Below are 27165 nucleotides of genomic sequence, written 5' to 3'. Positions count from 1 at the left end.
TGTCAAACCATGGAGAGTGAAGCAGTGAAGTTGTTGCCCATAACCCAACTTTTGTCATTTCAAAGAAGCTGATTGCTTTTGGCAACTTTACTTTATCTCTCTCCAAGACTTGATATATCTCCCCCATAATAGTAGTGTTTTCAATTGTCATTTGTTTCACTTTTTTTTTTTTCTTTCCTCCTCTGTCAGAGTGGAAAATCTGAAGACTTGTTGACTGCTCTTGGCTGCCAGGGATTTCCTCCCACCTCCGACTGTGAAGATCTTCTGGTGGAATTCTTGGAGGTGGATGATAGTAAGGAGCACCTCATACCTAGCCCAGAAAGAGAACCACAAACCCAACCGGCTAAAGTCTCCCCTGTGGACACGGACAATGACTCTGGCCGAGGAAGTTGCGACAGTCCCTTTGCTCCCTCCGAAGGGAGCAAAGACCAGAGAGTCCTTTCACAGGGTTTCGAAAATGTGGAGAATGGTGTTAAAGGAAACCCTGCAACGAAATGTCCTTGGCCACTCCAGAATGAGATGGCGGCCACCACTTTTTCAAGTTTCGGTGACCAGTCTTATATTTGGTCTGATGGCAGAACATCTGGTAGCCAGTCTCCAAAGTCATCATACCATAATATTACAGATGTTTGCAAAATGGCTCTTGGTGCCATGAGTGCTAACATGTCAGCGTTGTTATTGCCAAATGAAGAAAAGAGCCAACCAAGATATTTTCGAACAGTAGAGAACCTTGAGGAGGGGAACCTAAACAAACAGATTGACTTGGGAGATTTGCATTCCAAAGGTGTTGACATTGATACGCTACACTTGTTGCTTAATAAGAAGACGTCTTTCATGCCTTCTCGGACAATGGACTATGTGGAAGTCCATAAAGTTAACCAAAATAATGCACTAGCATTATTACCAAAACGCAAGGAAAATGACGTCAGAACGGACCAATATTCAGTACTTGTTCCAAACCAGGAATATTCAAAAGTGGAGAGGGTCGAGGGTGACAATGTTTTAGTTTTGATGCAAAATTTAGAAGTTCAAGTAAGCCCTGTGAGTGGTGACGGTATGAAGGAGTTCTTTCAAAAGCCCCAGCAAAACCAAGCTGAAAAGCTTGCGAACTTCCACAAACCTGTTCGAAATGTGGGTGAAATTCAGACTGCTGGAATGGGTTACATGGATCCCTTAAGTTTTTTTCCCTGATCCTCTTTAAAGGTTGTTGGTCTCTTGCATACGATGGAGGCAGCCATTTTGAGGCCTGAACCAATATTTTACAAAGCCATTCACTAGGAACTATTGACGTTGCTGAGGCACCTTTTTATACTTCATTGTTCAGTAGTGTCACTATTCTATAGGGACTTTATTCTCGTAAATATTGATTCAGCCTGCAAAATGTCTGCCTCCTGGGAGTAGGTAGAATTATCAGGTAAATTTGCACAGTAAGAAAAATCCAGGTTTGAATGTGTAGAAATAGCTGTTACAATGTTTTGTCTGCTTAAACCAGTTAAGTCTGTCCTTTTAGTCCAAGGCAGAACAAATTACTTTATATGAGGATATTTTAATTTTTTTAATTTTTTTTTTAACTACCTTGTACTTTTGTCACTTTATATTTAGCAGAGAACACACTACATGGCTGGTTTTTCATAACCCAGAGCATGCACAGCAACTGCAACCAATCGGATATTTGCTTTCCTAAGGCGCATATACGTTACACGATTCGCTCCATGAGTGATATCGTGTAGTCAGTGTGTCCCCGGCAGTGGTGTGCTCAGTGTCCTTAACGACATTGAGCACACACACTGAACGATATAGCGTTCAGTGCCGGCACCCTCCTTTATCCCCGAACCCGATATCGTCAGGTTGGGCAGCAGGTTCGGGCGAAGAGCGACTTAGTCAACGACCAGGTGGAGCGCGCATTGCTGGTCGTTGATGGCGTATCCACTCGACGATATAATGAATGATAACGATATCATTATCGTTCTTTAGATCGTCTAGTGGATATGCGGCATTAGTTTCACATGCAGTAGACTGTTGAAAGACCTTACCTGATTGTTTTTTATGATTCATCACACGATTGTGGCACTTGCAGAGTGCTTTCAAATGAGCCATTAATGGAAAGGAAAACATCTGTTTTGTAGAGCTAAAAAGGGGATTGTTGCAGTCACTGGAAATTTGTTCAAGCAAAGGAAGAAACTTTGTATAATAGGACACAGGGGATATGTATCAAGCCTTGGAGAGAGAAAGTGGCAACCAATCAGCTTCTATCATTTTTCAAACACCGCTGCAAAATAGCAGTAAAGCTGCCTACACACAATTTTGTTACCAACGATTTTATGAACGATTTTCTGTCAGATTGTCTTTCAGATTATCTGTAGTTCAAAAAAATCGTTCATTACACTTTAAAAAATCTGACAAACGATTTTTGCATATTCCCTTAATGAAAATCGTTCAGTTGGTCAGTCTGACTGAACTACAAGCTACAAACGTGAACGCGCATGAACGATAATCGTTCATCGTTTTAACTCAAAGTGAACGATTTTATCAACGATTGAACAATATCGTTATCGATAATTGTTCAAAAAATCGTTGTGTGTGTATGCACCTTTAGAAGCTAAATGGTTGGTGCTTTATCTCTCTCCAAGGTTTGATACATTACACCCGCAGTGAGGGTGTTCCTCAGGCTGTAGCTATATTACTGTGCTTCAGGTGCTATAGAGTTCAGTTGCTTTGGTATTTTCCTTCCTTTAGGTTATAGCTCAATACATTGAAATGGCTCACATGGGGATGCTTGCACAGAATATTCTTTAAAATGTGTAAAATGTATTATTATTTTTTTCTTTTTTATAGTCCATCTACTTCTAGCCTCTAAATTTAAGTAACTGTAGCTTCTGTTGTCCTGGGACTTGTAGTGCCACAACGTATGTAATACTGCTGCTACAGCCATATAACAAGCTATTGAGCTCTCCATAGTCAGAATTTGCAGCAGTGACATCTGCTGGCAGTAAGATGGTACTTCAGTTTTTTTTTTTTTTAAATCCTTTCAGAGAACATTCACAATCCTTATTCTACCTGTAGGAAGTGAAATACACAGTGTATTTTTAATAACCGCCCTCTTGTAGTCTGTATTTAGATTTATTTGTTAATAGAGGGAGGCTGAGCCCTAACTTTCTGTGTGCACCGTAAATGCTATTGAAGTCCCTTTGATGAGCTTTGAGTCATTATATTGATTAGTTTAAAATTAAATGTACTTTAAATTGTGCCATTCAATTACATGGAGTGGAGGCAGCCTGAATCAAATTTCAGCTGATCGGTCTCTAGGAGTTGGTGACATTGAGGAATAAGGCATGTGATATTGCTAGTCAATTGGTACACCCTGCATTTCACATTTTGTGTCTGCAAGTGAAAACAGGACAAATAGAGCACCAATCCCGCACCAGCCATCTATTATGTAATTTTATAGTTTACAGTTTTTGTTTGTCCTCTCTCCAATTAGCTGTTACTCAGTTCATCTGTATCTACAAATTAAATATAAAGCTTGCTGAGGTGCTACCCACTACTTAAACATTATAGAAATCACATGTAAAAAGAAGAAAAGTAAGTAGTTTTAATGGGTGCACTGGGACCCTGCACTGGTAATTTAAAATGTAATATTTTTAATAGGTATGCATTAAAAATATCTCTCTGTATTAAATTTGTTAAGATTAAAACTACTTACTTTTCTTCTTTGTATATGTGAAAACAACAGGACATTGCACTTGTGTCAGCGAAAAAAGACCCGGGCTGGGGGAGGTAAATTTTCAAAGCTGCTGAGTTCTACAGTGGTTTTGGACGCTGGACTTAAAGGGGCAATAATATTGAATACAAATCAATCATGGTTTTGTATTTAATCCTATTGCCCTTTTAAATCCAGTGGCTGAAATTTGCCTTATAGTTTTAATACCAGAATTCCTAAATGATAAGCAATGGTCATGGTTGGAATAACTTCAAATATAAATGTTTGTCTAAAGAGAGAGAGAGAGTAATCCTGCCTGCTATCACTTATCAAATACAGTTTATGAAATTAGTTACTGTAGTAGCTTATTGATTACTATTGACAACTTCTCAGTTTGTCCAATTTTTTTAAGGTTTTATACATCTTATCATAGAGCTCTATCTAATCACCCTTCAATCTCCATTCCCCTAGCCCACCACACAATTTTATACATCCTAAAAAAAAACTTTCCCGATCTTTGAGATCTGCAAGCAGTCGCAATATCCTAGTGGGTACATCAGTATCAAAGATATGAAAAGATGATTATACTAGGCACTATCACCCTACAGTAATACATTGAGAACCAACAGATTGAAGTGGAAATATGTATCCAATACTTATTGTATGCTAAAAAAAAAAAAAAAAAAAAAAACATTTTTAAAACTTTTTTTTTTATTCTAAATTTATTTGGGCACTTCCCTGTTTGTTTTTCAAGTTTAAATGCTATGGATATTTATTTTAGAAAACAAGTGTATTTGTAAAATAATACCTTTTTATTAAATAGCATCATACATTACTTTGTTTATAATGCTTACCTTCCAGGGAGGTTTTCTGTACACCTGACCCAAACCATATTTATTCTTTTTGTTGCTTTTTAAAGATTTTTCCTCCCTCCACAAACAATAACTACATTGGGTAATGTCCATAACTGTTGCCAAAAATGTCACCATGCCCTTACTGTAAATAGCAAAACACTGAATCATTAATAAAAATATGGACTTCTCTGTATATGTATGTGTGTGTAATATATAAAATATATATAATTTTTTTTTTTTTTTTTAATCATACAACAGTTTTTATAAATTCAGATTTTAAGGTTTGAAGACGCAGGGATTAATAATGTGGACTGTAAGCAAGAAAAGCTTTAAAAACCCATAGATATCAGAAATCTATTATACATGTTTATTAGTCCAAAACACATTCTAGACTTTTCTTGGTCTACACTTGGAAAACCGCAATAGTGGCTTTAAAACATCCAATAAGGATTTGCCTGTTACAGCGCTGCCTAATTATGGATATGAGGAAGGGTGCACTTTTATATTTAAATTATATTGTGCAATAGTCTCTGGCACTTTCTAAGTTGATGGAATACCTCCAGGGGGTCGTCCCTGAAATAGTACGCTAAAGGCACAAGAATGTAAAATCCTCTTAGGTGAGGTTCTAGCTGGCCCAGGCTGCTACGATGTGTGGTAGTACAACATCAGGGGCCTTATGTAATAGCCTGCAATATGCAGGCGTAAGCGCAATGCCAGCAAGTTAGCCCATTATTTTTAAAGTGGAAATAATTTAAAAGGCAAAACCAGGTTGGTGCTGTCATTGAAGTTATTGTTGCTTTGAAAACACGGGCTAACTTACAGGAATGGTGCCTAAGCCGGTGTCTCGCAGGTTATTGCATAAGGCCTCTGAGTGACCTAAATTGGTAGAGTCAATCTAATAGAAGCTGTAACTGCATGCAACCTCTTCTATTTAATCTTCTAGAAAGCCTGCTGGTTATTGTTTCCTAGGTGCCAGAGCAGGTGAAAAAAGAATACGTTTTAGTGCAGGATGGGTGATTTATTGGGAAAAAAAATTAAAATATATATATATATAATATATATTTTATGAAAAACTGCACTCCAATGGATAATACAAACACCTAAGTGTTTATTGGGACATAGGTCCAAAACAAATGGACAGCAACGTTTTGGGCAACCTACTGCCCTTTCTCAAGCACTAGGTAGCCCAAAACTTTGCTGTTTATTTGTTTAGGACCTATGTCCTAATAAATACTTAGGGTGGCAAAGTAGAAAAATATAAAAATGAAGAAAAACTGCACTCTAATGGATAATACAAACACCTAAGTCATTGCTATTGTGTTGGAGTGCCCATTTCCCTGAGATATATAGAATATATATATATATATATATATAATATATTATTACATTTAAGTCTCCCATTGCAGATGTTTCACTTTTTTTCTTTCTTGAGTGAGACTTCATAAGTATATTTTTTTTGGTACCGACTATGAATAGTATAAAGTTATTGTGTTGTCACCTTTCTACAGGTAGTTTTTATTTGCCCCATTTATGCACCTTATAGAGCTTCTATATTTGTATTACACATTACAAATGAAAGCTTTTTCTAAATTTGCCAAAATGTAAACTGAAAACTCCATTTAGTTTGAAATTTAAAAATGTATAGGTTTTTCTTGTCCTGTTTTGTAAACCATGTGTTAAAACCTGATGGTAGAGATGTTGCTTAGTCAGTATTTTCTATGGGCACAGTGGTTCACATTACTGACACTGGACCTGATTCAGAACCGCTCGTAAGCGGCCGCTCGTTCGCTCCGAGCGATGTTCGCACATCTGCGCATGCATATGGGTCGTAATGCGCATGTGCCAACCAGTCATTGCGGTCGGAAATCGTGCGCTCGCAGAACAGCGAGGGCCTGCTAATTTGAGTGACAGAATGAGGCGTTTGTGGGTGGTAACAGGGGAAGGTGCTTGAAAACGGGGAGTGGAGATCCGAACGCAGGTGTGCCAAACGGTCAAAACGGGCGTTTAATGGGTGTGCATAATTAACAAAGTGGCGTCTTCGGCCACGTCACTTGGTTGTCTTTTAGTCTGAACTGCTCGCAGTGATTGCGGGAAGTAAAACTTACCACAAGCACTGCGAGCAGTTCAGACGCCTTTCGATGTTCTCGATTAATCTAATAAATAGCGGAGATGACGTATGATGCGAACGGCCAGGGGGCGTCTTTACAAAATAGCGAGCGCATGTTTCGCTCGCTCACACATAGAGGCGTCAACAGACCGCAAAGAGCGAGCGCTCCATTTAAATAGCCGGCCCCTTTTTCTGAACGACCGTTCGCAAATAGCGTCCGGCTCTGAATCAGGCCCACTGTCATTTCAGGCATAGTTTTTCTCCAAAATATATCCAAGTGACCTTCCTGTTCTGAATAACACCGATCGCCTCTTCAGTGTATAATACAAAATTGCATTTCTATTTAATGATTTAATATTGTAATGAGTCATCTATTTAATGATGTAACAATGCTATGATTGAAGCAGCCAGAATGTACACTACAATTGCCTTGGGATGAGATCTACGCTTACAAGCTTGTAAAAAAACACACACAAAAAACAGCGCTTTGTGCATATGAACGTTGTTTTTGTCTATTATTATATCTTTATAAGATATAAGTATTGTGCTGGCATTCCCTCCCTTATTAACTTGTTTAGCAGTTCTCCTTGCAGAGGCCAGTCAGTCTGTATGACATTATTAGTTATCTTTTAAGACGTATCATGGGTAACTGGTTTCTAAATATTATTGCTGTTATTATAACGGTTACTGCCTTTTTTATATAGCACCTTCATGTAAGCTGTGCTTTATAGAGCATGCTTAATCTAAATTCTATACCACCCAAAAACACTGGTTACTATCATCAGAAGTCTAACGAACCAGTATCTTTTTGAACTGAACATATAGCCAAATTTAAGTGGTGGTCACCTAGATCAGTGGTTCCCAAACTGGGTGCAGTGGAGCACTTGCAGGGGTGCTACAGGTTGGTGGTCAAGGCCCAAGTTATTTATGGTCAATGTGATGTGGACATTTATGGTTATTTATCATAACCATAAGTAATGCCAATCTAAATTTGTCCTCATTTTATGATTGGCGGCTGACCAACCTAAAATATGTGGACAAACAAAAGAGCAGCCCTGTTCTCCACCACATAACTGGACTGAAGGATGAAAGGTAAACACATTTTGTTTAATTTTATTTATTTTTTTTATGAATATCTCATTAACAGACGTTTGGCCTAGGGGTGCCGTGAAAAAAATGCTGACACTCTAAAAAGGCGCCATGATACTAAAAAGTTTTGGAACCACTGATCTAGATATTAATGCTGTAGGGCTGAATGTTTTCAGTGGGGGAAAGCCGTTTCAGGGTCTGAATTATTACTGCCGTCACCTTATAACTAACAATGGTCTTACTTCACATACACAGACGTTTGCCTCATGTGCCTCAAAATTATATATTTTATTACAGATGCTCTATGGAGGAATATTTAATATATTGTCATAATTATATTTCTGTATATCTTCTGATGTCTTAAAAAAAAAAAAAATTATTTAGAGCTTTGTCAGCCTGCTAGGTGCTATTATTTTATCGCTTTGTTGAATATATATAAATTTTTGCCTCTGTTTAGGATTCCAGTGGAGTAAAATTTGCAGATAATATGATCTATGGAACGCCACTGAAAGATTACTTCTTAGCGTTATGTTACGTAGAAAGTTTTGTTAATGTAAACCTGTCTCAAATCCACATATGTGCCAACCCAGGGCTATGAAATACACACGAATGTTTTTCACGGCAAACGTCTCCATCCTCCAACTCTTATGTGTCTCTCAAATTGTCCGTAGAAACTATTATCCTGGAGACCACTTCATATCGTAATTTTTGCATGGAGCAGTGTGCTTTTTAAAATTGTCTGGCAATTATTTTAATGAGCATTAAACATCGAGGTCTAATTTTATAATATCCTTTTTATTTTATAGCATAACTATAAACTAGGAAATTCTGTGACCACACGAAAACACTAGGCCATCGGCCATGTTAGTTTTACATCACTACACTCCAAAAACAAGAGCCTAGATTTATAAAGTTTACAGAATTTAAATACAATTAAAGTATCCAGCTGAGACATAAACCCGGTTGGTTTCCACACAAGTGGAACCTAATTGCGACCACCTTAATGGTCGATGGTGTACTTATTTGAGCTGTGCATTGTTCGACTTCCATATACTGTTATGTTGTAGCAGGGATCATGTAAATATGCATAGTTTGATATTGCAGGGAAATTATTATATTCTGTTTGAGTGCTATGTTATTATTGGTTCTATTTGCTGTAACCTATAGCAAACAATCCCATTCTAGTTTGCAGTTTTGTTAGTAGTGCAAGTTGATATTACATCACCTTTCTCTGTTTGTGATTTTGTAGACCGATTATGGTCTTCCTAAATTGACCTGTAATAGCTATGCACTGGTTATTTAGTGATTTGCACCAGCAAAATGTTTGCCAAACAGAATCTATGGTCAATTTGGCCAAAGAATTCTGACGTGGTTGACCATTTTGTTTTACCCCCTGCCTACACTCTCTAGAGGCGGCCATTTTGTTTGTTGACTTGAAATCAGGAGCATGGCTTATATATAGCTAATGAACTCCATAGGGACTAGTCACATTAGCGAGGTCCAATTTAATGTCCCTATTTCTTACTAAATTGAAGGTATTTGTACTTTACTTTGGGGCCTACACTACATCCTTACACAACTGGTACATCAAGAATTTTACTAGGTTCATCAAAGTTAAGGAAATTGATTGCAAAAGGTTTTCATCACTTTTGTACTAATTGTTTTTATTTATTCTACATGTCAATTAGTTTCTCCCACTCACTGGTCTCCTATCTACTACTCCATTTTTATTTTTATTCTGCCTCCAGAATGTTTTATTTTAAACCCCATGTTTAGACTTTGTACAGGAAATAAAGCTATTTAATGAAGAGTGTAAAATATAATTGTACAAAAGATGAAAGTCCTATATAGTGTATCATTTGTCAATGTTGGTTTAAAAACGATGCAAACACTTTAATGCAGTAATATGAATGTCCACTTTTAAATTTACTATATGAAACCTTTAAAGCGATTTTGTAAAATACTAAATATACAATATAAGATTTTGCTGGGTTTTTTTTCAAATGCTGCCAAAGTTTTAATATAGTTGGCAGCGACACCTAGATAGATAGATAGATATATATCTATCAATCTCAATGTCTATATATGTCTCATCTGAAAGCATGCAAGTATGCAAACATCCACAAGTGTACATATATCTGAATTAATTCAATTTACCCTAACAAATCATTTGAGAGTTAATTGTTTGAGCTGTTTAAGCACTGGCTAAATGGGTTTCAGTTCTCTTGTTTTTCAAAGAAAATAGCAAGGTTATTCTGTTTGTACAAAAAAATAAAATAAGTCTGTAAAATTGACTGTCTAGCGATGATGTCTTTATTGTCTATTGCAAATTGGTGTCAGAAGTGCTAGTATTTCACCCACACAGTTGAGATGGCCACACCAGTTGCTGTTACAATGCCAATGTGAATGGTGTTCCAACAGTATCTATAATATAGACAAGGGGTGGGGAACCTTTTTTTCTTCCCAGGGCCATTTTGATATATATAACCTTATTCGCGGGCCTGGTGCAGGCCACGCCCCATCTGTGTGATGTCGAATGGGTACAGGGCCACAGTCACCAGTGATCACAGCAATGTCTGGAGTATTCTGAGGATGCTCCGGAGAGCTGTAAGGGCAGCGCTGTGACTGTCTAAATTGTCCTAGGATGCTCCAGACGGTACTGCTGCATAGATTCTGGCTGCAGGGTGTCATTCTAGGAACCCTGCTAGCCAGATGAGGCTAGCAGAAAAAAGCTCCGTGGGCCATATCAAATGGTTCCGCGGGCCTTATACAGGCAGGAGGTTCCCCATCCCTGATATAGACCAATAAGTCTGCTTTTTTTTTTTTCGTAAATACACTTAGTTGGTGACCAGCAGGGCTAAAATAAGCCCAGTGCTGTCCCCAAACACGTGACGTTCTCCCCAGGCTGCCCTTGTGTAGCACCTGTAGCAGGATATGTCCATCAGAACAGCCGTGTACAAGCCTGGAGGTATAGAAAGAGCGCTACTTGTAGTGTATATGCAGAAGATCTCAACGGCGAGGAGGTCAGTGTATGTACCCTGAGCCGGCAGCTGTACTCACCGGCAAAGGTACTCGGGGTGTGCTGGTAATACCTGGTTCGGGAATCGGTGGCTGTGTTCAGGGCTGCCCTCAGAAATTATGGGGCACTGTATACATGTAACAGACCCCAGCCTGTTGAAAACAAAGTTCCAACGAGCACGTTACAGTATGATGCCTCTTCCCACATGACACACATACATACACATCTGTACGTGTAATCTACATATTTGTAACATATTTACAGAGCACATGGTGTTTTAGGAGAGGAGGGGGCCCATGTGCGGACTCTGTGCGGGCACCCTCCTCTCTGGTGGTTCAGTAGATTCTGGCTTAGTGCAAGATTCTACTGCGCATGCGCGGGTCTCTGGAAAATGGCGCTAGCGCCATTTTACCAGGGCCTGTAGTGCTGTGCAGGTGCGAGTCACCGGGAAAATGGCCGCCACCATTTCCTCAGTGATCTTTGCTGCTCTGTAGCACTCTGGAGACTACGGACAGATAAGTATAAGACTATATGGGTGCAGGGTGTGCTTTGTGGGCCTCCCTGGACCCAGGGGCCTGTGTGCCCCGCACACCTTGCACCCATTATAGATACGCCCCTGACCTATACTTGGATTTGAACACCAATCCTCTTATACCACATTCATGCACTTCACTTGAGATCTCCTTGTCAAATATAAAATTGACAGATGCCGTTGAAAAGTGCCCCCCTGCCCTGCAGTGCTCTGTGCCATGGCACATGTCGCACCACCCTAGTTACGCCTTTTGGATCTGAAAGATCCCTCTCTGTCCCCCTGACGATTGCGTAGGCTGATGGCAGAGTAACCCTGGATAAGGGTTTAAGGATAAATTATATAACTTTGAGAATGGGTTAAAAAAACGACATACTTAAATACGGTATGGTATGGGCAAAGAAGTGTTATCTACATTACTTATTATAACAGAGAAATGTATATCAAATTTATATTTGATATGAAGTAAAAATATATTTAATTCCTGTATTTACACCAAAGTGCCATTTTATGAGGTAAAAGTTAAAAATACCATAGGGATATATGTGATGTAATGTAAAATTATTATTAATGTATGGAAATGTACAGATGTATCCTCGCTAATCTTTGCAGTTGCATCAAACAGCCACTTGTGGTGCGACTGGTCACTTGACCCTCTGCTAGCCCCAGGTTTTTTTTTGCCGAAAATGCGTTTAAGTCACAATAGGAAGCACCAGTAGACACTGCTGATTCATATGATATGTGACACGTGAATATCTGTGTGCAAATTTCCACGCCAAGTCCGGTGCAGACATATACAAGTGTCACATATCAAGTTAGTCAGCATAGTCTCCTGGTGCTTCCTAGTCGCATCGCATTGCGACTTAGATGCATTTTCAGCAAAGAAAAGACTCCTTACGCCAGCAATAACTTCTCTTAGCCATGTTTTAGAGTCCGTGAAATAATGAACTAGATCATAATGAACTAATCCCCAAAATGAACTACATTTCCCATCACTACTGCACATATACATTTCACAGACGTAGGTGACCGTTGCAGAAAGAGGCGGAGTGATACAGTTGGGGGTGATTTGGTCCTGTCAGAGAAAGAGGGGCCAGGTCCAGAGAGGTATATAAGAGCTGTCAGCAGTACTGACAGCCAGTCTGCTGTTCCCTCCCTCCAGTGCTCACACCCCACTGTGTGCTGAGGAGCAGCCAAAGTGCAAACAGACTGCCAGGCACAGGGGGGTGAAGCCAGAGAGGGAGACTGACGACTGGGCTGTGAAGCTACTGTATAGCCGGGCTAAGTCCTGGCTGTCCATAAACTGTGACTGACAGCGGCAGGGGGCAGAGCAGAGACAGAGGGGCCCGGCAGTTGTATGACTGAGGAGGACGGTACAGCAGCGGAGGTGCCCGGCAGCTTAAAGGAGAGGGTAATTACTGGAGGGGTTCATCAGACATTCAGGAGGTGGGATAAAGCCTTGCCATGGAGACACACCTCTGTATAAAGAAGCATGGAGTTGTAATCAGGGGAGAGAGCTAACATAGGGCTCGATTCAATTCAGCGCAATGCTGAATAGCCCCAGGAGGGAGCTCCCGGAGCCATTCAATTCACCGCACTGGTTGGTCCAACTAAAGGATTTCTATTCGTACCCCCCTTGAGGGTGCGAGGAGAAATCCGTCAAAAGTGCCTGCCGCGTGGCTGTTTTCCTGCTTAGCGTGGCACTAACAGCCGCACGGCCGGCACTGTAGTCGGAGAATGCCAGTTCTCGCGACTAAACACCCATGTTAAGTCTCGAGAACCGGCATTCTCCGACTTAACTGGCAGCTGTCGGACCAAACCGTGCGGTGAAACGAGCAGCTCCGGGTGCTCCCTCCCGGGGCTATTTAGCATCGCGCTGAATCGGATCGAGCCCATAGGTTGTCAGACTGTCAGTAGTTAAAGAATCACTATGAGAACAGATATTTCCACATACAGGAGGGAGGATCCTACTCAAAGAGGGCTTCTATAGTGGCCTGTCTTGGTTAGGGAAAGTATTAAATAATGCGTGGAACCTCTTTATAGTAGTACTAATTGGAAAAGAGTTGGGGGAGAGAAGTTGGAAGATTGCTACTCCTGTTATATAATATCACCTCACTGAAGAGACTTTACATTATTTAACAGGCTGCAGTTATAGCCGGGAGGAATAGCAACTGTACATCTGAATCTTCGTTATCCTTTCAAGAATTCAGTCAACTGTTATAGGCATTTCTACAAATAGGATTACCACACTTTTCAAGGGAGAATAACACTATGGGCTCTATTTACTACAATCCGCATTTAGAATGCAGATTGTAGTGTGATATTTCCAATTGAATTCGCATTGCAAATTCAGGCAATCTCACAGGGATTTATTAAAATCCCTTGCAGGGACAGAGCTTGCGATAAAGCTCCCCTCCACAGTCTTATCACTATTTTTCGGAAAAAAATACAGTGACAAGGTGCCGCGCATGTGCGGACCAGCCGCCGCTACACGTGCCCCGCCCCCTTAATTTCACTTACCTCCGGTCATCGCTGCACTGGTGATGTCCTCCCTCCGGGGCTCTGGTCAGCTGGTCTCCCATCCTGCACTGTGACCCGGTCAGCTGTTCTATGCAGCAGCTGACCAGGGTCATAGTGCAGGACGGGAGACCAGCTGACCGAAGCCCTGGAGGACGTCACTGGAGCACCGACCACCGACCCCGAACTTGGGTAAGCTTTTTTTTTTTTTTTTTTTTTTTTTTTAAGCAGTGATCAGCTTGTGGTCTGCTTAGACCAGACAGCTGATCACTGGGGCCCGGCTCCCAGCTCTGCTATGCCTGTTAGAGCACAGCAGGTGTCGGGGAACCAGGGGAGACCCTGGATAACGCCACCTCCAGGTGGCATTATTATCACAGGGCTTTCATCTGTGTTTTTCACATTTTATTTTTAGTAAATCTCAGGCAGATCGCGTTTCCCATTACAATTATGAGAAATGAGATCTATTTACTAAAAATTTAATAATTAGGGCTTGGAGTAGAATTTTATGAATTCTACTCCAATTGCCCTTTAGTAAATTTAGGTGAAACTAAAATAATGTGAAAAGGGTGTGAAAACACCCTTTTTCACTTTATTTTAGTAAAAATAATGTTAATAAATAGAGTCCAAAATGACTAAAATTAACCAAGAGGAAATCTGGCATCATAAGTCCCCTAACAGTCATCTGTACATTCTTTGGACATTATAACTAGTTATTAATCCTGATATGTAGTTACTGTTCTGCAGTAATATTGTATTTTGAACTTCATACAATTTATTACTTACCTTGAGTGATCTGTTGCTTGTCAAATACTGTGCTGTTACTTTGGATACAGGTGCAATGGTGTGGGTGCGCTACTCAGGAGTGAGGGTGCGGGGAAAAGTGAAGTGATGTTGCGGCTTAAGACACTGGTGGTATCCCCAATGCCACCATATGCGATTGTGGTGTTGTAACGCTATTAAACCTCTAAACATTCCTTCCTATAAACCTCTCAAATTTACGCTATTTGCGTACGCAGTCATACAGTAAAAAGCCTTCAGACATTGAAAATGTGTTTCCAACGCACAAAGTATAATATTTCAAAATAAAAACAGTAGGTTACACGCTGTGATCTAAAGACAATTTAGCGCAAAGAAATTATACAGACCCAAGGTACACATAAGGTGGCGGTGGTGCGCGTGAACCACTGGCAATACCTTCCACAACGCTACCTTGCTGCATGTGCGCACTATTTTTGCGACTCACACACATTGCAATTTAGCGCTGCGGGTGTACTTTCTGTTAATGCGTTCGCAACACTAGTTTGCGTCGCTTGCACATTCTTAAACCATGCATCCGCTTCATGCTGCCACAATTTAAAATTTTCGTAATATTTTACCTTTTTCTCTCAAGAACGCACCAGACTGATGTGATCCCGGACATTGTTCAATACATCTTTATCAAAACTACCAATTCTGGGAAACGGTCTAACACTCTTCATCGTTATTTTAAACCATACGTCACAATACCTTATTGCATAAGCACTGTACTTAGTATGCATAACACGACGGGCCGATCCAAGCGGCGCTTCCATTAGCAGCACATCATTGTCTAACATCTCTATTGTTTGCGTTGCTCCCATCTTGAGACAACTCCTACGTTTTTCAATAAAGATTTAAACTGGTGAAAAACAGTCAAGATACTTTCATTTACCTGTGGACGCCTTGGAAAAAGGGTGTATCCACAAACCCTATGGAGGACCTCTAGACGCCTCCGCTCAGCTATGGAGGAAAAGCTGCTCCCACGCAGAAAATCCCTTTTTGACTACGTTTCAACCGCTAGGGGGCAACAAAGTACCCTTTGTGTTCCAGTTGATTTCGTCCACCCTCTCACCAGTTCACAATCACAGTCTAACCAAAACTTGTCCCTGGATTCTAGTCAGCGTACATTGACTCATACGATAACTGATAGTGATCTCTCAGCATCCAGTGGTTGCAGGTAAACCCTGCGTGTGGCCACTCCACCCTTTCGTGAGAGATTGATAACCGTATGTTTATCATGTGAACTGGTAAGTGACTTCACTCTGAGCCCCCAACTGTTGTAAGTTAACGCTATTAAACCTCTAAACATTCCTTCCTATAAACCTCTAAACATTCCTTCCTATAAACCACTAAAATTGACGCTATTTGCGTACGCAGTCATACAGTATAATAAAAGCCTTCAGACATTGAAAATGTGTTTCCAATGCACAAAGTATAATATTTCAACATAAAAACAGGTTACACGCTGTGATCTAAAGACAATTTAGCGCAAAGAAATTATACAGACCCAAGCTACAGTTATACATACGCAAGCGCACTGGGACCAGTTACCGGCATCCATAAGAAACCTCCATCAACAGCATCAGCATGAAGACTCCAGATTGGAGTCTGCACGCACATTTATACCCTTACAGGGATAAGCAATACAATAAGCAAGTTTGGCATGATTCCATTGGTTCTCAGTCACGGTGCTTCTGTTACAGGACATTTAACAGGTCGATTCAAATGGACACAAATCAGCCTCCAAAAGCTTGTTGTCTCCTTATTCCCCCCTGCATGCATAACTAAGCTGGTAACATTTACAAAATACATTTTGGTGCTTTAACTCTCAGCAGTCCTTAATTCGAGAATGCATGTTGCGATCTTCTCACTGATGACACCGGACAGCTGTTGAGACAGAGTAGATCAGTACGCTACCAAACATGGTTTGCTTATCATATACTAAACCTTAGATATCAAATAATCTTTATTTCACAACATTAGTAATAACTGAATAAACCTTTGAATACTATATTTTGAAGCTATGGAACCTTTTATGTGAGTGTGCAGTGTGTAAGTATTAGGGGTTTGGGAAAAGACGCTAGTTAGATTTATGTAATGAGGACTTCTAATTTGGAGCAGATATGTATGCATGCCACTAATAAACAGCGTTCGCATGCAGGATATTATCCATTCGCTCGTGGTGCATTTATTTGTAGAGTGAAACAGCGCAACTGTGCGTAATGTGCGGTGTTTATGCATGTGAGTCTATTTATGATGGATTTAATGTATGTGTATATATATATATATATATATATATATTATCCCTTGCTAACAATGGACAATGACCTGAAGCATACTGCAAAATCAACCAAAGAGTTTTTTAAGGCTAAAAAGTGGAATGTTATGCAATGGCCAAGTTAATCCCCTGACCTGAATCCGATTGAGCATACATTTCACTTGATGAAGACAAAACTGAAGGGAAAATGCCCCAAGAACAAGCAGGAACTGAAGACATTTGCAGTAGAGGCCTGGCAGGGCATCACCAGGGATGAAACCCAGCGTCTGGTGATGTCTATGCGTTCCAGACTTCAGGCTGTAATTGCTTGCAAAGGATTTGCAACAAAGTATTAAAAAGTGAAAGTTTGATTTAGGATTGTTTAGTTTGTCCCATTACTTTTGGCCCCTTAAAAAGTGGGAGGCACATATAGAAACCGTTGTAATTCCTACACCGTTCACCTGATTTGGATGTAATTACCCTCAAATTAAATCTGAAAGTCTGCAGTTAAAGCACATCTTGTTTGTTTCATTTCAAAGCCATTGTGGTGGTGAATAGAGGCCAAAATATGAAAATTCTGTCAATGTCCCAATATTTATGCACCTGACTGTATGTATATGTGTGTGTATATATAGATATATAGATATATATATATATATATATTACCCCTTACTAACATTTTTAAACTGGAGCTTCACTCTCCAACAGGGTGGAGACCCCCAGCCTGGTAACATTTTGTTGCGCTATTGATAAGACACAATACCATATCTTTCTGTGCTGTTACTTTGTTCATAACCCTATGGGAGATGTACTAAGCTTTGGAAAGTGATAAATTAGAAAGCAATAAACTACCAGCCATTCAGCTCCTAACTGTCATGTTACAGGCTATGTTTTGAAAAATGACAGGCGCTGATTGGTTGGTAGTTCATCACTTTCCAGAGCTTGGTACATCTGCCCCATACTGTTGGCGTTTATGTAATGTACTTATGTCTTATGGTAAAGACACAAAAAAAAACATTAAGGGAGATATTACTGTGATCAAATGGGTTTCCCCAAGTAGGCCTATTACTACAAAAGGTAACATCTTAACGGGAGGTTAAGGGTGGGTACATTTTAGACACAAAGGTAATTGATAACCTAGATTTCCTTAAGAGGTTAAAGGGGGGGTTACAGCAATAATAACAAAAAATATTAATTAGAGCTTTAAAAAAAGAAATTCATTGAAAGAGTTGAGAAACTATTATAAAACTATGGTTAATACAGGGGGTGGGCTGAGCTTTGAGAACCACACAATGTCCCTGGTACTCAGTCATAAATCATAGGTATTTTTAAGAGAAGACAATCCAGTGGCAGCAACTTGCATCAGAATGTCGGTCAGAAACCGGTCTATTTACTAAGCCATGGATGGAGATAAAGTACCAACCTATTAGCTCCTAACTGTCAATTTTCAAATACAGCCTGTGACATGGCAGTTAGGAGCTGATTGGCTGGGACATTATCTCCATCCATGGCTTAGTAAATAGACCCCCAAGACTTTTCTCAAACTCTTCAATGGGCAAAATCAACAACACCATGACAGAATCACAAATGGAAACTGAGCAAGAATACTTTTTTTTTTTAGCCAGTCCACGAATTGTGGATAAGGAGATATAGGGCTCTATTTATTAACATTATTTTTACTAAAATAAAGTGAAAAAGGGTGTTTTCACACCCTTTTCACATTATTTTAGTATCACCTATAGTTATTACAGGGCAATTGGAGTAGAATTTGTAAATTCTACTCCAACCCCTAAGTATCACTTATTTTTAGTAAGCATAACTGTAAAGGGAAATGTGATCCGGCCAAAGTTACTAAAAATAAATTGTAAATAAATACCGGAGAAAGCCCTGTGATAATAACGCCACCTGCAGGTGGCGTTCTCCAGGGTCTCCCTCGGTTACCGGACTCCTGCCCTGCTCTAACAGCTTTAGAGGGCAAAAGCGATGTCGTCCCCATTGCCAGCGCTTTTCCGGCTTCAGCAGCCCAGCAGAGGACTTCACCGAGGACTAAGTATTGGTAAATACCAGTGAATTTTTCATTAGTATCACAGTGATACTAAACAAAGAATTCTGTATTTTCCTTCGTTGGTAAATGGGGGCCTAAGTCTGAAAATTTTTGTCCCCATCATACTTGCATTGATTCTCCAATGATTGGCAATATAAATGATAACTAAGTTATCAATAGGAGCGCTGTTGTGGGTGTTTCCTCTGATTAAACAAGAGCAGCTAGATAATGAGGGATAGTCAGTCCCTTAACAAAATGCAAACGAGTAATGAATTGTACCAGCACTCAAATATGAATATAATCAAAATTGGTGAATTACATATAATTTAATCGCATAAAATTAAAATCAAGGTGTAAAAAGATGCACAAATAATGAAACAGATCTCAATGATATCAAAAAATGCACACTGAAAGACAATCTAATTTCAAAGTGATCCACCATATAAGCTTCATTCGTGATGTATCAGATGAAAAATGTCTCGAATAGATAGTCCACATTATAATATTGCAGCCGCTGTAATAGTTAGATGTACCACAATTGTCTTATGGAGACTCCAAATCCCAAATTTCTAATGTGGTGAGAAGGGATGTGCTCTCCCAATGAGGCTATAGTTACCAGTTCCAGTGTCCGTATAGTATAGCAGGGTCTTTGTTAGCAATGTTTGCAGAGCTATCGCATGAAGGTAATCCCTTTAGGCACGGTTCCTGGTCCAAATAGCAGTCTCCAACAATTGAGGGTCTCACCAATAAATGGGAAAATGGGTATGCTCCTAGCGGTCAACGGTGGACACATAAGAGCCAGGTACTGACGTGTTTCGCTGCGTGAAACCGCAGCTTTGTCAAAGGTGATGTTACTCTGGCATGGCACCCTTTTTATCTCAGCCATCCAAGATGTCTGCTAATTAGCAGCTGGTGTGCATCAACAACATTTAATATAAGATAAATCAAAATAAATATATATAATACAAATAGTAAATATCAATAGTTAATAAAAGTAGTCACGATAGTAGGAGGCAAACCTGATCACTAAATTCATATTAAATGAATGCCTGATGGCCATAGTATCCTAAATTGTTTAATGAAACTTACCAGCTCTCGTTGGAAAGCAATTAGTTCTGTCATGTCTTTCTCCAGAGTCTAAAATGAAGGTGTGACGACTGTACAGGTCCCGTCCACGTGACATAAACAAACATCACGCGGACGGACCCCCGCAGAGCGTAAAGCCCATTGCGTGAGAACTACTGACGTGAAGTCGCATCTCGCGATATTCTACAGTGTCTAAAAGATGTTGTGGTAGTTTATTAATAATCATGTGATGTAAACAAACATCGCGTGTAAACAATTGCAATCATTTGTATATCTGCAGAGAACTGCATCGGTATTAATAATGAAATTTGATTTATAAAGAGACAGTCTTCCATATTTTAAATAAGACGATCGGTTAAAAATACAATTCCAATCTAGACGTAGTATATCATGTAAAATTATTTTTATAAATAATTATGAAACACATAATCACAATATAAAATATATAGTCATAAAAATATGTATCTCTAGTTGGAATCTAGAGGTATCAATAAGGCCATAGTCTTTTATCCAAGTAATATGGAATTATGTTATAAAATATATATAGTATGTATAAACATATAAACATAATAAGAGAAAGCGATGTCCGGAAAGGAGATCAGTAGCAGCATGTGCGGCAGATTTTTAAGGATGCACCGAATTCTGGCGAATTCATTTACCAAAGAAGCATAACCCCCTTTAGTGCTCGCTAAAGAGGTTATGTCCTCTTTTCTGCATATATCAAACAGCGGTAATCTAAGATTACCGCTCTTTGTCGCAGCATCGCTCTCGCCGTCTTTTAGAGGGCGAGAGCGATGTCGTCCCCATTGCCTGCAATGGAGACTTGGCGGCGTCCCCGTGTCATGCACATGCGCAGATGGACCGTCGCTTGCAGTGTTAGGTTGCCAGCAGCCCAGCAGAGGACCTCGCCGAGGACCTCGCCGAGGACTAAGTATTGGTAAATACCAGTGAATTTTTCGTTAGTATCACAGTGATACTAAACAAAGAATTCTGTATTTGCCTTCGTTGGTAAATGGGGGCCCAAGTCTGAAAAGTTTTGTGTCCCCCCCATCTTACTTGCATTGATTCTCCAATGATTGAGTGCTTACACTTCACCAGCAGAGTCTCGCTGAAAGGACGGAGCAGCAACATCCCGAAGACATGGGTCTACATCGTGGCCAACCTGCATGCTGTGGGCCTCGTTGAGAGTTGGCTACAAAAATGTCACCCATACGTAGGCGTAACCTATGTCTGCAAAAGTTTAGCGGTACTTTTTTGTTTGATGTATCTTGGTCCTAGTGGATATGCAATGATAATGAATTAAGGGGTCAGTGTGTGCACAGCAATTCATAACCGTTTGCATCAGGTTTCCATAAGTGGGGGGATCGCGCTGATTGACCCCGTCATGTGATATCGGTTCATTAATGATCATCACAGCGCTGCTGCTAGGAGCATGTTGCTTTAATTTTAAATGGGGTTTTTGTTTCCCTATATTGATTACTTCTGGAGGAATACTTTCCATTTGGATTTAGTCATATAATAAAGAGGTATTCCTGGGAACTGGTGAGTCTATTTTATTTAAAAACCTCTTTTTTCTCTACTTTTTTATTTTTTTGTACACCTTTATGGAACTACATGTATGTGCTGTCTGACACAGCGTCTATTGCTATATAAAAGGCAGTATCTCCTGTTAACCAATGACTCTCAGGGCTTGCTGTTACTTTAGTTCCCAAATAGTATTTAATCTCGTTTTCAGTATTATCCTGGCACACACTAAACTGGCTGTCAGGAAGAACCCCAATACTACTCGACTTGTGACTTTTTACCACTGAAAGTGGGCTGGCATGTTCTTCGTGGGCTCGAATTTTCTAGCAATTTCAGGCTTTTGCTGGCTGGGGCAGGTTACAAACCTCAGTGTTTATTTATTTTTTGTTTTGTATGACTTCAGTTCAAATGTTGCTTTTTTGTTTTATTTTAAATGTTTCTTTCATACAGTTGGGTGCTGTCATCATTCTTAGCCAATAGCGGTACACCAGCCTTTAGACCTGGCTGTAACTATAATGGGTGCATTGTGTGTGCGGTGCACATGGGCCCCTGGGACCAGGGGGGCCACACTGCACAACCTGCTCAGATACATTATACTTGCCTCTCTGGCTTGTGCTCCATGTTCCTGGAGACCTGGCATGTGCAGTAGACTCTAGCACAGTATCCGAGTCTACTCTGCAACCGCACTAGTGAGAGACTACCCATGGGCCCCCTCATCTCTTACACCTCCCCTGCCTTTAGGGCACAGGTTCTCAAACTCAGTCCTCAGGACCCCAAACAGTGCATGTTTTCCAGGTCACCTCACAGAATCACAAGTGAAGTAATTAGCTCCACCTGTGGATTTTTTAAAATGTGTCAATGAGTAATGACTACACCTGTGCACCTGCCAGGAGACCTGGAAAATGTGAGCTGTGTGGGGTCCTGAGGACAGAGTTTGAGAACCACTGCTTTAGGGGATGACACATGATAAGCTTCGTAAGCGGCGTTTCCCAATCTAGCTAGGCCGCATCCCCAGGGGCACATTAAACATGCTCCTGAACATGAACGTTGTAATCGGAGCTGTCAAAAAACACCATGGGCCAGGTGACTCAGGGGGTGTGGCCAAATTGGAATCAGAGGCCAAATCCCCCAGTAGGAAAAAAAAAAAAGAATAAGAAATTTCTATGCGTTTCATTGCAAAGTGGCCCGCCATGAATGGGAACAAATCTTCTCCTTCAAAGTTCTCTGCCTCATAGGCAAAGCCGGGCCTGGGTAAATAGTACTTGCTTTTCAAACACAGCCTGTAGCATGACAGTTAAGAGCTGATTGGTACTTTATATCTCTCTTCACTTTATCCCTCTCCCAAGCTTAGTACATCTCCCTCCTTATACAGATAGATGTTTTTTTCTTTGCATGCACAGTGTAGCAAAGCACAAGCTTATGCCCCTCACTTGGACTCAAGCCCAACTCTAATTAAGGAAAATTGCTTGATATAGAGGACGCATTGGCAGAAGCGAAGTACCCTGTGATTTCTGGTACGTCTAAGTGAAAAAAATGCAATTATCCTTCAACTTTGTTCTCCGGCCGCCGCTGAGAAGAATAAAGGAAAAAGCTTTTCACACTGTTCAGCTCCAGTTCAATTCTAGGTCGTTTCTCGCTGGATTTCTTTCCATTTCAGCAATATTGGATTCCAGGGCCAAAGATCATTTCATGGACATTACAGTCGCTCAGAATCGCCAAATCTAGGAGAGAGAGGGCCAGTATGAGCAGAAACCCGCAGTCAAGTCACCCTTCCAGGTTACCATTAAACCGAGCCAATCATAACTGCAACCTTTCTGCTTATAGTGTCATTTTAATTTTTGTAGGAGAATTGAGCTTTAAAAATCAAATCTAAATCCTGTGTTATGCAAGTTGCTCAATCAATTTCTTGGTTTACTCAGGTGAGGCGGAGAAACGCGTTACTGTTTTCACCTATGGTTCTGGAGAGGCTGCCAGTTCATGCTAAATATGCTGGGAATAGCCTCTTTGTCCAGAAGTGGAATCACCTATTGGTACAATAATTTCCTCCCATCGAGCTGCATAAATTGGATTCAACTAGCAGCAGGAGGTAATGAGGAAACTTTATGTGCATGAATTACTCTGGGCTAATCATTCTCAGCTTTAAGGAGCTGGGTAATTAATTGCCTACATGGTATGTGAGACTTTTCTGTACTAACCCTGATAACAAGTCTTAAATAAGTTCACCATTCACAATATCCATTTATGTGAGATTGTTCTGTGCTAACACTGCTAACAAGCCTAAAGGAGCTTATTATTTGGATTGGTATGAAATACCGCCAGACCTACATCTTTGGGTTCAAATCCCGACGCCGGAAAGGCCCGGTAACAGTGAAGATCCCGACCGCTCCAAAGGTAAGTATTTACTAACCCTACTCCCCCCCCCTCTAACCCTCCTTTAGGGGTGACTAGCCTCCCTCCCTAGGGCCTAAACCTAACCCCCCCGCAGCCTAAATCTAAGTCACCCGGAGGAGGGGTGCCTAACCCCCGTTCCCCTAGCCTAAACCTAACCCTCCCGGGAGGGTGCCTAACCCTAAGTCCCCACAGGAGCCCTTAATTTAGCCCTGCCCCCTCCATAAAGAGCCACGATTCCCAGAAATTATCTCCCCATCCTGCCCAATTCACTAGGAAGTGGCCGATATGCGATAGATCGAGATACTCTGCTGGGGGGGCTACCTGGTGATTCAGGAGCCTCACGCAACTTCCGGGAGAGTACGTAAGTATGAGTCTAGATTAACCCCTACCAGGGGCGAATTGGCCATTACTTTGTGCGTGAAAAATCCTGGTGGGCCGATTGTGGGTCCGTTTTTCAATTGAGGCCCCATCCCCCGATTCGCGTCACGCGGCTCCTGTCTGTATGTGTTTTACACAGCAGCCTGGCCTGTCAGTGCCTGGCCACGGCTGAGCCTCTCTCACGAGAAGAGAGGCCAGCCTATTAAAGCCCCACCCAGCCTGTCGACAGCGTCACACAGCGCGGCGCCATCGAGGGGTGAGGAAGTGGCGCGGGCCCACAGGTGACTGATGGCAGTGATTGGTGTGGCACACGGGGGGGACGGTCAGGGCGGCAGTCTGTTAGCTCTATTTTCTCCTCTTCACTCTCCCCTTCCCAGGCTGTGAAGTATGAAGTTTAAGTTTAATTTCACAGGCTGGAAGACTCTGAGTCTGAAGTTCACTTCAGAGCCTGGGGAGGGGCAGAGTGGAGAGAAAACGGGTCTTTTTTTAAAAAAAAAAGTAAAGTGGCTGATAGGGAGATGGAATCATGAAGAGATCTGTCTCATGGGGGAATGCCTGGGGTGGAATTAATGATGATCTGAGAGTGGGGGGGGGTAATTCTGTAATAAGGGGAGATGATCTGTCTGTGGGGAGGGAGCTATTTTTTGCTAAGGGGATATGATGGTGTGGGGGGATCTGTTGTATCAGGGGTGATGATGATCTGTCTGTGGGGAGTTATTCTGTGCTAAGGGGAGATGATCTGTCTGTGGGGGGTTATTCTCTGCTAGGGGGAGATGATCTGTCTGTGGGGAGGAGGGCTATTCTGTGCTAAGGGAATAGGATCTGTGTGTGGGGGAGGGGGCTATTATGTGTAGGGCAGGAGGATGGAGCTGGGGAGATGCGGAATGATTGCATTGGGGAGACGCGGAATGATGGCGCTGGGGAGACGTGAGATGATGGCGCTGGGGAGACATGGGATGATGGCGCTGGGGAGACGTAGTATGATGGTACTGGGGAGAAGCGGTATGATGGCGCTGGGGAGACGCGGCATGATGGCGCTGGGGAGATGCAAGATTATGTCCATGGAGAGATGCAGGATGATGTCACTGGGAAAACGCAGGATGGTGGCCCTGGGGACACCCAAGGCGATGGTGCAGGAGACACATATAGAGGACGGTAGGACCACTGGTAGTATTAGAAGAAAAGACTGGGAGACAGTAATCTTCAGTAAGACAACAACTCTAATAAAACCATATTACTGATGCAAATGGAACCAAATTAGCAAATATATTCTATTAATATAAAATTGTTTTATATGGGAATCTCACATTTTGTCCTGCCCCAAAACTACTGTTACTATCTGGTATGGTGCATGATGATGACATTGGCTTTATTATAACACAAACAGGCGGCTTTCAGACCATGTGATCTCCAGCATGAATAGTGATCACTGACTGAAGACACTGCCTGTCCAGGGAGGATCAATTTCTTCATAGGTTCCCTCGTTGCAGAGAAATCATATAGGTAAGAAAATACTCATTCACGTGCTCCCTGTGCTTATTCACTAGAGAGAGGGACTGGGGCATCAGTTCCAGGAGCGGTGGGCATGCCCCCAGCATGCCGAAAATGGGGGGAGTGGCTTGGAGGCATAACATTTCACATTAGACCATACCCCCTTCCACAAGGCCACACCCACTTTTTTGGGCGAGCACACACAGGGCCACTTACACAGTTTTTTTCAGGGCCACTTTAAATTCCAAATCTGCCCCTAACCCCTATCTTACATGCACCTGTGATGGGTCAATAAAATGATTGCATAATTTGTGTCACAGCGCGCCGGACACCGGCTGTCAATTACGGGGTCCGGCAGTGCTGGAGTTCCGGGCAGTGGGCGGTGTGTCCCCGGCGCCCGCTGCCTGTGTGTGCGGCGTCCATGGAGGATGGCTGCGGCTCCCCCTGCTGGGCTGCTGGTAAATTACAGGCGGCTGCGGCTCCAACGAGCGCGCGTGCCGACCTGTAAGGAACTTAAAGGACCATACACGTGTAGAGGTGACGTCACAGTAGGCGCCAGTTTCAACCTGCCTATTTAAGGAAGTTCCTTGGAGCACTCCTGTGCCAGAGTATAGGCTCCATTACCTTACTCCAGTGTTCCTGTGTATATCCGCTGAAAACGTTCCTGACCTTTGGCTTGCCTGTGACTCCAATTCTGCCTGATCCTTGGTCCTGCGTTTATATCTGGTTCTGACCTTGGCTATTCCCTGTGACCTGCTCCTGTCTGCTCCCTGGTACCGTATGTCTGTTTAGTTCTGACCCGGCTTGTCGACTACGCTGAACATCCTCTACACTCCATCCAGAGTTTCCCAGCACCTGTATAGGGGAACCTATACTGGGGGCCGCGACCTGTGTGTCGGACGCAGCCAAGTCCATACCTTCTTGCGAGGGTCCCTGGTGAAAACCGCCGGCACCTTAGACTCCGCGCCTCAGGAATAGGTCACGTCAATTCCCTAAATATGGGCCGCATCCATAATCTACCTGAGAGTTGCGACAGAATACTCTGGCCTAAAAAACATGGATGCTGCTGGATGTCCGTCGCCACGAGACCTACTCGAGAACCTTCTTACTGGGGTCGAGAAACAAGAACAAGACCAGGCTCAGATTATGCAGTGCCTGCAGACCCTAATGCAGCAAGTCGGAACTGCTCAGCTGCCTCCGGTGCAGTTAACCACCCCTCCTACGGTGACTGTACAAGCTGTGGGCGCTACCGGCTCATTACGTATACCGAATCCCACGAAGTATGATGGGGACCCTAAAGGCTGTCGAGGTTTTCTGAACCAATGCTCAATCCAATTTGAGGTCCAAGCAGCGAATTTCTACTCAGAGAACGAAGGTGGCC

General features: G+C 41.8%; 1 protein-coding gene across 1 annotated transcript in view; it reads left to right on the top strand.

The window, feature by feature from the left end:
- PRLR (prolactin receptor) overlaps positions 1–10044 on the top strand; it is a 41281-nt gene extending 31237 nt beyond the window's left edge. The window contains exon 9 of the mRNA XM_088466967.1: positions 190–10044. Within this exon, the coding sequence (XP_088323093.1) occupies positions 190–1191 (1002 nt within the window). The 3' untranslated portion in view covers positions 1192–10044. The remainder of the gene's footprint in view (positions 1–189) is intronic.
- The last annotated feature ends 17121 nt before the right edge of the window (positions 10045–27165 follow it).

Source organism: Taudactylus pleione, unplaced genomic scaffold (assembly GCF_031769625.1).
Source record: "Taudactylus pleione unplaced genomic scaffold, aTauple2 ptg000068l, whole genome shotgun sequence".
Lineage (NCBI taxonomy): Eukaryota > Metazoa > Chordata > Amphibia > Anura > Myobatrachidae > Taudactylus > Taudactylus pleione.
Note: the sequence above shows the minus strand (reverse complement) of the source record. Positions and strands in the feature narration are given on the sequence as shown.